The sequence below is a fragment of the Branchiostoma belcheri genome, unplaced genomic scaffold, assembly GCF_001625305.1.
Source record: "Branchiostoma belcheri isolate BF01 breed outbred unplaced genomic scaffold, Haploidv18h27 scaffold19, whole genome shotgun sequence".
Classification (NCBI taxonomy): domain Eukaryota; kingdom Metazoa; phylum Chordata; class Leptocardii; order Amphioxiformes; family Branchiostomatidae; genus Branchiostoma; species Branchiostoma belcheri.
Genome location: NW_017803379.1, coordinates 286,372 through 300,814, shown reverse-complemented (window position 1 = coordinate 300,814; position 14,443 = coordinate 286,372). Strand labels below are relative to the sequence as shown.

At 40.8% G+C, this 14,443-nt stretch overlaps 1 protein-coding gene across 1 annotated transcript in view; it reads right to left on the bottom strand.

Annotated features, from left to right (window-relative positions):
- Nucleotides 1–1,484: 1,484 nt before the first annotated feature.
- The window catches only part of LOC109467991 (protocadherin-18-like), a 66,756-nt gene continuing 53,797 nt past the window's right edge, over nucleotides 1,485–14,443 (bottom strand). The window contains 1 exon segment of the mRNA XM_019766185.1: nucleotides 1,485–4,114. Within this exon segment, the coding sequence (XP_019621744.1) occupies nucleotides 3,300–4,114 (815 nt within the window). The 3' untranslated portion in view covers nucleotides 1,485–3,299.

Sequence of the window (14,443 nt, the reverse complement as noted above, 5' to 3'; positions counted from 1 at the left end):
CTAACATACATGTATATACATCTCTATTTTCATGACTTTTTTGGTCTCCAATGTCCAATGTCACCATTTCAACTGAAAAGAAGGCACCAGAAAAAAAAGCAAGGTCTATACTTAACTGTAAGTAGTAATTTTCAGTGACACCTCAAAATTCCCCAGTCACCCTTGGGTACTAATGTGGTTCTTTGTTCAATCAACCTTGTTCTAAGAAGACACACGACTACACAACTGAGAATAACAGCAATTCTCTTTATTCCACAAAACATTCAAAAATATAAACAAGGACACACTTGTGTGACATATCGAACCCCATCAGATCGACCTTATGAAAAATAAATCTGCATTTTTACATTGCACTCGTAAAAAAGGAATAGTAGAATGATTATACAGTTATGTCTCTTTCCAGTAAAGGTGCTTACTTAGCATGACTCTAATATTAATATCTTTTTTCAACCATAAATATTTACATACTTCCCAAATGGGTGGGCTTAGATTTACTGGAAAGATGATAGAGCAAGTTATAGATGATTTCACTCTCGTCATAGTTGTTTACAAGTTGATTTCACTCTCATGGTTGTTTACAAGAATACGTCACAAAAACACTGCTGTCCTTTTTTGGTGTAGAATGTTTCAAGCCGATGATTGATTTTCGTAAAACTTCCCAGGCAACTTTGATAACAGTCAGCAACTTTTTAGCATCCTCAGGAGGAAGATTGTTTCCGATCTGTCGTAAAATTTCTCCCCATCTCCATCTTTAAGACCCTATGTGGCATTTCCTTCCAGGCATTAAAGAAAATGTCACATGTCCTTCAGGTAGCAAACTCTTAACCTTCTCTTGATAGGAAGAGTCTTCTGTGGTCTTGAGCTTTAGGAAATGCTGGAAGGATGACCAGAGGTGGTCACCCATACCTCACCGTCAGCAAGAAAAGTCCAAACCAGTCCCTGTTCTAACTTTAAACAACCGTAAACCGGGCTTGCCACGTCTGTCCTGGATCTACCAATGACATTCAGGTAATCTGCGGCAGAAATTGCTCAGCAATTTTCCCGACTTGCCGGCGGCATTAATCGCGGCGCTTCAATCAAAGTTTACAAATCCTACCATCTGTCACACGCAGCCGATATAATCTGGCATTTCGGTAGCGATCCCCCGGAAATATCGACTTGGGAGATTTGATTGACAGCTGAACAGGACAGCAGAATCAAAGACCTCGAGTCAACCCTTTTTCCTTCTACCCCTCAGCACTGGAGTATGTCTATGGGGAATTGCTTTGTTTCATTGGCCACACCAATTTATTTCCTTGGTTCTCGGACATTTTGAAGCCAAGAGATCTAGAAACTGACGATATTCACCCCTCAAAACTGTGTGTACCTAGGTGCAGACTTCGCCTCAGACTTGAATTTATGTTATCTTCCAGTTACATGTAAGTGACATTTTTCACCTCCAAGGACCAACAAATTAGACTGGTGTGGCCTGTCACTGACACAATCCACCAGTGTCAGCTTTACATTATTCTATTCAATTTGGTAAAAATACATAGTGTAACCACACTTCAAACATACGTTTTTCCACAATATTCTTATTGCATTGTGTAGGGACAGTGGGATCAACAAACCAACTCACAATCAATGGGCTGATCTAGCCAATTAAGGAAAAATTATTTACTGGAAATATAAGATTTGAATAAAAAAAACATTGACAAATGAGCCTACAAGACAATAATAAAATCTACTTTGAATAAATGATGCTATTTTTCAACAAACATTAATAATAACAAAAATATATAAAAATGTGGAAGATACTTAAAGCTACACAGATTGGCACTACATTCAGGTTTGCTATAATGTACATGTATCTGATATGGTATAAAAGACCCTTTGAAGTTTCCAGAACCTATAGGGCCTATAACATCTGAGAACATTAGATTGATCCTTCTTCAAGCAGATAGATGACTGATATGAATATACATTGTACATGCGGACGTCATCCCAGAGGCTATTATAAATTTTCTCTCTTCTTCTGTCAGATGCTCTCGTAACATACAAAAACACTGGTCTCTTTGACTTTGGAGTGACAAGATTTAGCCAAAGATTTAGAATCTCTGACTAATAACAATGTTCTAAAGACAATTAAGATTGATATTAAAACAATTATGTCACAACAGAGATAATGATACAAAATATAGAATGGTGTTTAACATTTCTATGAACTGTGCATGAAGTAAAAAAAAATTGATATGTCGGGCTATTGACTTGATTATCCAGATACAAAGTGGTCAGTGTAAGAAACAATGATCAACATTTTGTAGTAGCATATGAAGGTAAAACATAAACAGAATTTTGCAAAAAAATATTCTATATTTCAATTGTGCACAAAGCCCATTGAGGGCTATACGTCCTTGTCTACTCTACTGTAGTTCTACACTGCCAGCATAAAATACCAGCATGGAATTGCTTTATTCTGATTGACAGCACAACCTGGCAAAGCTTGGCCAGGAGGGAGCGGAAATGGAGCTGTGATTTAGGAGGGTGGCTCCTGGGAAGGGTTATTACGCGAGGTAGACAGGGAGGTTGAACACTGGTACATTACGCTGCCAGTTCATCATAACACTCGTCACTTCAGCGGTGGAAAGACATTACATATTCCGAGTCAGTGTGGATGTCAATGAAATATCTCTAGAATTATCTACATACGTCAAGCAGTTATGATAGATTGCAAGACACAATAGGATAGAGGAGGGCTTGTTCTTCCAATGACATGTAAATTCAGATTTGAGATGCAAGACTTCTGACTTGGTGCCCTCGAAATTTGAAAAATGTCCTTCCACAGTTAAAGTGACCAATAGTACATGCAGGGGTGTGACAATACCTTCACTGGACGTCACTACAAGAAGGATATCATGTATCTAGAATATTCTGCCATCATCTCACAAGTCATTGGTATTCTTCGAGAAACCGCCCGAATATCATAGCATAACTTTGGTCCACAAATCATGATAAAGTGCAGCTTGCATATCATCACCAGTAAGTACCTCTCAGACACCTGATGGAAAGCCAATGACCTCTACCCTTTGCCCTTGAGTTTGCCCTTGAATTCTCCAATAGAATATTCAATACTCAGTGTGGAAAATCGTTTTCCCTCCATTTCACCTAAGTAGAGGCTGACAATCTTGTTTATCGTCCATAGCAATTCTGGCATTACCGGTCGGTCGACTGCGCTTATGCATTTGGTACTTTTCAACACAACAATAATCATACATCATATTCACAGATATATATTTTCAATATGAGATACATACTATATTTTAAACTCTGAAGGAGCTGAAGGTGAGTTCGTCAAGCTCCCGTGCCAGTTCTTTGGGCTTATACGGACTCTCCCCGTAAGGACTGTCTGGCGGGGTCCCTTCCACATTGTCCAACACTTCGGAAACATCCTCCATGTTGTAGAGTTCGTTCCCCTCCTCAGAACTCGTGCTACTGTCCCCCAAGGTCGTGCCCTTGAACTCTCTGTTGGGGTCGAAGGTCCGTAAACACAGAGGTTTCCTGTTGGGTTTGACGCCCTCGTACCCAGTAAATCTGGGGTCCGCGTGATGTGGACTGTAGGAATTTTTGTTGGAATCTTCGTAAGGAGTTCTTTGGGCGACGTTGTTATCCACAAACGCATTCCGGTTGGGGCTATTGTACGCCGCATTCCTGTTGGTATCCTCGTACAAACTCTTCCCAATAGTTTTCACAGGAGAATTCCGATAGCCGGCCGCGGCCACGTGCGACGGGGAGTTTTTCAGGTTCAACCCCTTGCTGCTATTGGTCGGGGAGGAGTGATGCGACCCGTCGTAGCTCACTGGAGAATCTGGCCTTTGGTCAACGAAGGTGACCTTCCTTCCATTTCCCGAGGAAGGGTTGTTGAAGTCCTTGATCTTCAGGATCTTGGCTTTCTCTGGGCTGTTCCGTACTGGTGAGTTGAGGCGACTGTGGTGGGATGGCGAGTTGTTGTTGCTGCCGTTGATGTTGGGGATGTGGTTGTTGGGCGGAACCGGCATCCAGCAGCGGTCCGAGTGGCCCAGGATGCGGCACTCCTGGGTGCAGCGCGACAGCACGTTACAAGGGGGTGGCGGCATACCTGTGGGCAAGGAAAGATAAAAATGTTACCATCAACAGGCACTGGAAAGTGTTTGTTTGGCATAACCTGTACACTGCCTTTTCTCAGCATATCTTTGTCCAAATCCATATATATATATATATATATATATATATATTTATATATATAGAGAGAGATGTTGGAAGTTGAAACACAGGACCTTCCCTAGGTGTACCAGTGTTATCAAAGTTTTTATATTATGAATGATCTGAAATCAGAAGATCAGAGAAAATGTGTTGCTACACTGTAAAACGTTAAAATCCATTTCCTATAACAAGTTCCTTAGCACCGGAAAACAAAGTACATGTACATCCACTGCCATTACTGGCTTATCTTTTGTTAGAAAAGCATTTCACCACTTTCCTTCCTAACATTTTCCTTTTATCCTGTTGATACAGAAATACAGTTTATGCATCACGAACGTTCTAACCAGCAGGTGTTCCGACAGGATTTACGTCGGCAGGAAACTGCCCGTAATTTCTTATGGAAATCGTAGCATGCCAGCTTTTTGTTAAATATACCGTCGCCTGCATCATTCTTGATAACTCCCGCATGCTTTACGAGCAGCAATTTGGTCGTTATTTCTGTTCTGCAAATTGTATAGAAACCAGAAAATCACTTCTGCTGAATCGGCGAGAAGCCACAGGGGTGGTGTGGCAATTTTCTGCAGCGAAAACGATAATACCACACTTCGCTTAAGTGCTGACACTTAGCTGTGTCTGCTTTTATGATATGCTACATTAAAAGCATCATTTATGGCACCCAAGGAAAAGAGAAAGGTAAAAGATACTGTTCTTTAACTACCAGAGGCCATCAACTACACAACCATGGTTAGGAAGTTTATAGGTGTGCCTGCGTGCTTTCCAATGTCTTTCATGGAAACATCGGCTGTGAATAAAGAACTTTGCTATTAAATACATTTTTCTGTCCTTTCAAGTTGAAATTGTGCTTTTTACAGTCCTAACAGAAAGAGTGAATTTTTTCACTGTTGTTGTAACAAGCACATTTTTAATATTCTTTATAACTAGAAACCAGCCTTTTTTAAATGTTGATTTGCTTTGGATGGGCACATGGCCACTTCCCTGTAGAGAGCACGTCCAGATGACGGGAAAAGAGCCGGCACAAAACACTTGATTCTTCATACTTAGACCTTCCATCAGCGGGGAAGTCATTTTGAGGCAAATTTTCTCAGCAGGGAAGTGTCCAATACTGGGAAGAAGTCATTAATGGGGTCCCCTGCTTTACACTGAGTGGCCGTTAACCCACTAGAACCTAATAGTGGTCATTTGTAAAACATTGAGTGGAGGTCTTGTTACAGTGGAAATGGTCTCAGTACCCATTCTGGGCTATTACATCTATTCTGGGCCTTCCTCGATCGTCAAAATGTGCGTCACAGAAAAGTTCTGCCACCGTGACCTTAAGAGCAGGCAAAACATGACCACCTATCGGATCAATGAAACTTGGTTTAAAAGAAGTGAATGTACAAAATGTACATGTACATTATCCATATAGCCAAGTTATGAAGCACTTAAAAAAGTCACTATAAATTGATAGACTACCAGCATGGATTTAGAGCCAACCAATCCACAGAAACACAGCTTGTAATAACAGCTCATAACATAGATGGCGCATTGAACAGTTAAAAGAACAGGTAGACTAAGAGCAGCAATTAATACTTGATTTCACAAAAGCCATTGACAAAATGCTCATGTATATGGTAATGTAAACTTCATCAATTGTATGTGTGTAAGTTACTGTGCCTGCTTGCTTGCTTGTGAGTGAGTGTGTGTGTGTGTGTGTGTGTGTGTGTGTGTGTGTGTGTGTGTGTGTGTGTGTGTGTGTGTGTGTGTGTGTGTGTGTGTGTGTGTGTGTGTGTGCAGTGAGTGTACGACGCACATATGGAAAATATTGGCTGTCAAAACACTAACTGCTTTTAGCAAAACTACATCTGACATCAACATATATTCAAATCAGTGCCATTACAGTGGTATCATAGATAACACTCACCACTGCACTGTATTACTAATGCAAATGGTCCAGTAATAAAAGAATGCATTAAAGACCACTTCCAAAGGTAGATGGGGAGAGTACATTAACTGGACATTGATACTCCTTTCCATTCAATTACCAGGTAGTCTCATCTGGCCCCACTTACGGTTTCCATTTCAGCAGGACTGAACATTAACTACACACTGTAATCTGTTCTTCCCTCCTACAATCACGGTGCCACCACTTTGTGTGAATAATACATCTTCTACCCACAGGGGTCTGCATGCCTTTTTCTGTGGGGCGTTTTAATTCACTGTTAATCGTAGCCAGCCCAATCTAATTCAATGTTCAGCGTTCTTGGTAAATTATTTGAGAGGCGTGATTGGTTGCTTTAACTCTATGTAGCACATTATTTGTTATCCAGCATTATAGATAAATTACTTGTATTGCAAAACCTGTCACAAAATTGCCTAAAAGTCACAATGGAGCATCCTGTTGTGTCTGTTTGCATCTTAGTTTTGCCAGACAACTCAAAAAGCAAACAACCCAATAAGTCATTTTACCATTAAGTACTGCAGGCACTACTAAATTCACTGTTTAACATTATCAGGATACCCCCATGCAGAACCTCATTTATTTTACTCCAGCCCGATGCCGCCTCATGATGGAAAACCGCATCCTTGCTCATGAAATATTGAATGAATTGAATAGAACACAAATCTGTGGCAGATAAATAAGTTAAAAGCTATGATTTCCTTTTACGCTCACTTCTGGTTTGGGACTGCATTAATATTTGGCGGGCTACCGCTTGATGGCGAGAGAGAGAGAGGACTCTTTATGATTTTCTATATATTCTTTTTATGTACAAGCTGTTCAACCATGTATCTTTGTTTATGGGCTTTTAGACATGAAAACTCCTTGAGCACTCTCAATTATCCAGGAAACAGGAGTAATTTGGACATGTGAAGTTGCCTTGGGCCACAACAATTTAATTTGTTGGTTCTCAGAAAAAATATGAATAGGAAAGGGGAAAAAACAGACTTGGGCATCCCATGATAGCCCCAAACGCTCAGCCATGAAGTCAACATACCAAGTTGGACCAGGTACAATGAACATCTTATTCAATTATACAAGCCAAACATACATCTTGTTAAAGATACAATCCAAACATAAATTTGTAGATATCCCATCTTGTAGATGTAATATTGTGTTGTGAATTTCAGGCTCTGTATGTGTGTATACCTATCACAATTTCCCCCCAGTTACACAAATCGTCCAGTCTCTGCTTAATTCATATACATGCTTTTGAACTTCAAATTGCTGCCATCTACCATTTTTTCTGAGATATTATTCAACTCCCTGCAAAGTGACTTTTCCAAACCAATTACTCAATCGGGACATCTTCCACTTTATCTAAATCCCCACACCGGAGGGAGTAACTAAGTTGTGGTGTGAGGATGGGAAATTTCCGCCATACATAGTGCACTTGAACATTTTGATCTATTGCTTTTACAGAGGCAGGCAAACTCAAGCATGTACATACATGATCTGAGAACATAACATTTCTTGCAATATATATATCCTTAATATTTGATGTACTAGTTAATTAACATCCTGAAGTGTATACCTGCAAAAGTAAAACATAAAATGGAAAGTGCACTGAAAGTTTATTCAAAGAATTTCTTTTGAACATATCCTCTACGTTTGGAGTGTTAAATACAATCAATCGATACAATTGAAGTATATCAATCATACTAAAAAATGTTCAGATACTATTGCCATCATTTCATACATGTATATGTAGATGGTAAAAGTCAATGTAGCAAATGAAAATGCACAAAATACACTTTATTTGTTAGGTAGAGGTACATGAAGATGTCAAAAACACTTGCACAGCTCCAATTTTACCAGAACTAACCTGCATATGCAGGTGGTATTTTGCGCCCTGTCTAGCAAATGAAGTGTTGACGAACATTTTATCTTTACAAAACTATCAGTTCCCGAATCTCTGCTGTTATGTTTAATTCATGGCATCAGGCATGTCACACTTGAGGAATGAGGCAGATTACTCACTGCTACCAATGCATGACATACCAGCAATTGCCTTCGCAGAGATTAACTGTGTAATGCTCTGAAAAGACAACACTGCATCCTGGGTGAACACTGATAAAATTGTTTTTCTTTCCAGCGATATGCTGACATAGACAACAGTGGCATTTAAGCGCAGATGAATTATATATGAAGTTTGTATGTAAATGTAGGGAATAACGATGCCCGAGTGAGCGGTGGGTGTATTAATGAACTCGGATGGATGATAAAGACGGTGGCTGAATCTGTGCTTACAGGGGAGTAATCAAAAACCCAATAGTCACTCTGAGGCATCTTTTCCCCTCATCAAGACATGATCTCAGTACGAGTGCCCAACAAGCTGCATAACCACAAAACTACAGGGTACAAAAGAGGCTATCTAGACAAGAAAACTGTTGCTCAAGCAACTCATATCTTTTTTAGTAGCTCTGCACCACTCTCTGCATGTATATGTATATCAGATGTGATACGATTTATGTATGTGCATGACCCACAACCATTTTGACAATATATAACTTCTATATATTAGTATATAGAATATATAAGAATATTTTAACTTTAAGATGACAGAAAAAACCCTTATTTCCTTAGGAGTTCAGCTGGAAAGAGAAGTGTGCGTTCAATGCTACACCCACACCACCCCCTGTCAACTGTGTACACAGCCCTAATGCCAAATTGCATGGTGGGAAACCTCGGCATTTTGCCAATCTGATTGCCATTTATGAATCAATACTGGGCTATCATTGAAAGGGAGGCACAACAGATAAGGAAAACCCTTCCTTATTGATCCTATAAGTCAATAACTGTCTTGACGCAAGGCTTTGCACAAAATATCTACATATTAAGAGGACAAATTAAGTCCGTTAAGTTTAAGAATTAATAGGATAATAAGACTGTTTCCTCCTACACGTGTAGCCTATTAACGGTTATAAATAGAAATGTATGTAAAATGTATCGACGGTATGATTATTCATTTGAATCTTCTTTCAAGTTAGTAGAGGTTAAATCTGTAGAAACTGCCTGTGATTTTGTACACTAAGAGTAATTACCACCGGTGTATTTGAAATAGTAAGATGAATTAAAACAGGCTGAAGGGCTGAGATTCAGTGTATTGTTCGGTTGAATCTCTAGCCTGGTTACTAAACCTCCATGTATTATAGCTTCCAAGTCCTACTGTACATCCTCTTGGCAAATAGAGGATAATACATGGAGGTTTAGTAACCAGGCTACTGAATTTAAAGATCTATTTAAGCCATTGGGAAAAGGTGTATTTATTTACTATTATTAAGCTCATGCCTACCTGCGTAAGCCTTGAGGGATTTCAGATGCTGCATTATGACAGTACCACACAGTTAAATGATCAGCTTTTCATTTGGCACCAGGTAAAAAATGTGCCTGAAGTTAGAAGAGGGCTTTTATGAAACACGTCTGGGACTTGCGCACTCACAAACCCAGCTGACAAAACCACTTTACGGCCTCTTCTGGGAGCTACCAACATTCCACGTTCCATCCATAAGCATACTTAAGTTCAGGCATCGCTCCAGGAGGCTCCCTTCTCCAGAACTGAGCAGTCAAATGTTAGCGTTGATGTGAAAGAAAGCTTGTGGGAAGAGAGCCAATTTTGTGTAGGGCTTGCTCCGGGCATTCATGAATGGAAAGAAAAGTTTGTGGAAAGGAAAGTTTTAAAGTTTGAAAAGCACAAAACTTCTCCTCCCTCGAGTGAAGACTGCAGCTTCAGATAATCTATTGCTGTGGGGTTGTATGTCCCTTGCTGAGGGTGTATGTATCGCACCATGATTGTTACTATGCCCCCCAGTTAATAACACATCTCCTACACTTTAAAAAGGAGAGGCAGTTGCCCTTTCGCTTGATCGTGATCATGTACAACATGCCATTAAATATACTCTCTGGGCAGCTGACATTTACGTCTCGACAGGCTGAACTTCCACAGGGGTTGTGCACTCGACGAAAACTTCACAGCAGAAAATCTGTCTTCATTTTCCCGCCATTAAAATTCCATTTCGCACCCCCCGCCGGCACGCTACGCCGGGCTGGGCAATTCATTTCTCGCAACACGGTCATGGGCAATAAGTGTGGCGAACACCGCTACAAAGGGGGGAGCCGGTTCGTCCGAGGTAGCAGGAAGAGAATTAGGATGCATGAACTTGTGCGGAATACAGTTCCACAGGGAGAATAGCATATCTGTCTTCACTTTCAACATATTAGACTCATGTTTTCCCCCGTGGTCGGACCACACCTCTGTCTCGCAATCCTTTCCCCAACATAATGGGACTGGAACCTGGTGACAAATGGTCGGGGAGGATGGGAAATATGGCACTCCCTCGCATGGCATTTGGGTAACTGATGCGGCTAACGCTTGTGGAGTGGGCCGGGGTCCTCGGAGGCTGGCTGTAACCCAGAATCAAAGGCTGATAATGAGCGACTCATTAGAATTCACCTCGGACCATCATTCACTTCTCACCGTGCCAGAGTGCTTAGCGGCGGGTTAGCGAGGAGACTCGCCTTGCACCTCCTGCGAGTCTCCAGCCTGGTGATATTTACACCGTCTTAATTGAATCTTGTGGAGCAAGGAGCGTTGACCCACTCCGTTGGAGCTCTCTTCATTTCAGGGTCATTTCTGTGCCTGTCTGGTTGGTAATAGTATAACACCTGGCTGAGTCTCCCATTATTTACCAGCTGCAGCAGAAGCTGCTACACAGGCAGCAATGGATGAGGAGGCTCATGGACAAACAACTTTGGGACGTCTTTTTAGACAGTCCTATAAATCTACAATGCAATCATCTAACTGCTTGGGAGATTTACTGATTTTGCACAGTTTTGCAGTTTATTTTTCTTCAAGTCTTCAAAATGTGTATGTGTTGCATGTGTTTTGTGGCAGGCCTAAGGAAAATCTGCTCAAATTGCCATCTTTGTATGTTACTAAGCTACAAGCTATTGATGTCAAAGAGAGTATATTATTTCCAAATAAGAAAAATACAGTATATAAAACATCTTGCTACTATACATTCCAAATTGCCCCCCAAAACCAGCCTTTGAAAACACATTTAATCATTTAAATCAACCTTCTCCCAGATGTAATAAAAGGATATTAACATATGTATTGAACACGACACAGTGGAGATACTGCTTGCAGGGATGAGAAAGTTCTATCTATGAATCATGAACTTGCTGCCTCAGGTGCAATAACGTTGTATACTGGAAAACCTGGCTGCCAATCGCAAGACACTTCTGACTCCTCGAGTCCCCTGCCGGGTGAGTTAATCAAAATTTCTACCTGCTATCAGTCAATCAAATTATCAATTCTTCACTTTTCCGCTGACCCCTCCTCATTTCCAAGTCCTCTCGCTGCTATCCGGCCCCACAAGACCAGTGCTGCTTTCTGACACCTGATTAATGCAAGCCTCGCCATGCTCAAGGGCAGGGGGAGGACAGAAGCGAGGATCCCATTTATTATGTCATTAATGGCAAGGTGCAACCCTTGAAGTTTGGTAGAACGGCTCATTATCTCACAGACTCCGTTAAATGGAAGACTTCAATCTGGGCGCAGCTAATTTTGCACACCAGGGCCCCCGGGGAAAGACCGACTTTGTTTTCATTTGGAGGAGAAGAAACTGCGACTACGTGGTCTGGTGGGCATGCAGATACAACATTTGTCTTCCTATAAAGTTTTACTGCGAAGTCTTCCAGCAGAAGAGTTTTGGTAACTTGACCAATTAATTCTGTTCCCCTGTGGTAAAGAGACCCAGATTCAGCCAATATTCTCAATTACTCAGTCGTGGATCTCACGGATGGTTACCTTCGGCGGTCTAGCGATGTTCAGCCGCCTTGTTTTCAATTTATCTACAATTCATAACAAGTTACTACTGGTTTGATGGATTTTTTTCCTGTGAATATCTTGTCATTTGAACAGCGACCTACCTCCTCGATGTATCAGAGGCTGACTGGTTAATATGAATGAACATGCAGCGTGAGAAACAGAAGCTGCTGCAATGATATCGATGTTGCAACTGGGAAATTTAACCTCCTCCCTGCTTTGCAGCTTGCACCCATTTTTATGAATTCCAATTTTGTAATAAATATTGGTAATACCTGGATTTAGCAAGGGCATGGTTAGATATACAACAGTCAGTATTATCCTTAAAATTACATGTACATCCACAAAAATGTTTTGTCTGTCACAGTTCAGAAAAAAGCTACAACTACTTTGATGGATCTTTTCATCTTGTATATCTTCAGTTGACATACATGTATGTAACAACAGCCTGCCTCCTTCCTGCATTTTAACTAAGGAGCAAATTTTGTTATTAGACTAAGCTTAGTTTAATGACATCTCTTAAGGCTGTCAACAATGACGAATGGGGCAAAATTTTGGGCCATCATGAGTGTCAAAATGCTGTCAAATGACAGAAAGAGACTGGCTAGAACATTGCATCCATACATTCATTATTTTACTGGCTACAGCAGTACTTGGCCAGAGTAGTCAGCATTTACGCTTAAATAATAGCAACCACAAAAACAATTTCTCTCTGTCACAGTTTTTGCAGAGATGGGTCTACTCATGGTCTCCATGGTTCTGGTATTTCAACCCCCCTAATTGCCTGGTTGCAAGTGGCCACAGTGGACATTAATATTACCTTATTGTAATTTTTCCTCCAAAGAGCCGGGCTGCACAAATGATACAGGATGGCTACGAGACCAGGGGGTCGCTAAGGGCCACATCTGTCTTAATTACACCAATTGGCTTAATTGCCGACGCCCCCTTACACTCCTGGGGACTGATTTTCGTATACAGAAAACAGCAGATGGTGTTGAACTCTAAAACATTGTAAAATGCATCTCTGTCTAAAAGCTTGGTGAAAGATTTGCAGTGTTTTCATGTAGAGCTACATCATCATTCTTGTCGGTGCATGGCGGTTTTACGACGACACGGGCCAGCTTGCGCCGGGAGCGGACAATAGCCCGGGGCACTCCTACATGAAAAACGACAACTGTAGCAGCGAAATTGCCATCTAAGTCCGTGACATGAAATACGGCATTAGCTTGTCATGCGTAATCCGTTATTGGCAGATTTGTGACGTTACTTCTTCTTTCTTGTTCTTTCGTTCAATATATTCCCTCTCTGAATGCAGCTTTCAAGGTTGAAGGATGAGGGACTGGGAGACAGGACAGGAATATCAAACAGGAGCAGACTTTGGCATGAACAGTTACCGAGGATCATAATCGTATACAACTGAGGTAGTCTGCCATTTCGTTGCATTTTTAATAACAATGATTTGGAAATAGACAATGTTAAGTTGCTGGAAGTCTTAGGTAGATGTAAATGTAAAGTGTGGTGGCGGCGTTTTGAAAAGTCTGTAAGACATATCACCATTATTTCATACTAATCATAGCAAGGCTTACTAAATAAGTACTTTGTTAGTCCATATCACACATCATTCCTTTGAAACATTTGCACTGCATATCACTACTTGTGACAAAAATCAACACAAATTCAACTGAAAGCACAAAGGAAGTACTTAAGAAAACACAGCTTCATCTGAAAATATGTTATGATATGAGGTTTGCTGCAAATGCTCCTCGAAGTACTGTGGCAGTGCTTTAGAAAATCTCGTCTGAAACATTTGCACCAGATACAGTAGAAGCCGCTTATTTGAAAAGCCAATTTGTCAGCACATTTTTTTCAAATACCCGGCCTTTCCGATTAAGAGACTCTGAGGCTCAAACTCTCGGCCTTCATTGAAACTATGGGGGTGGGGGGTGGACAGGGCATCGAACACGTAACGACACAAAGAATACAAACACGAGTCACATTTACGCATTAAAAACAGTGAACTTTATTGAGATCGGTAAATTTGCTTTTAATTTTTTTCGTTGACGTACACACGTATTTTTTCGTTTTTTCCAAGACTGGAAGAACGCCGCGATACGTTAGACATCATGTGCTATCGGCAGGCTCTACTCGAACGAATAAACAAATTATGCTACGTTTGCTACGTACAAAACAAGCAACGAATACATGCACAATCATCAGCCTGTACGTACTTTTACATCACGAAAGTAGCAAAAAATAAAGTTTGATTAACGGAAAACTTCAATCAAGTAGCGTACAGACAAAAATGCAGACGATCGTCATGAAAGCAGTCGATAGCACAATTCACAAAGGATCGCTTCGATCGCTTAATTTTCAGAAACTCCGGCTAGCACACGAAAATT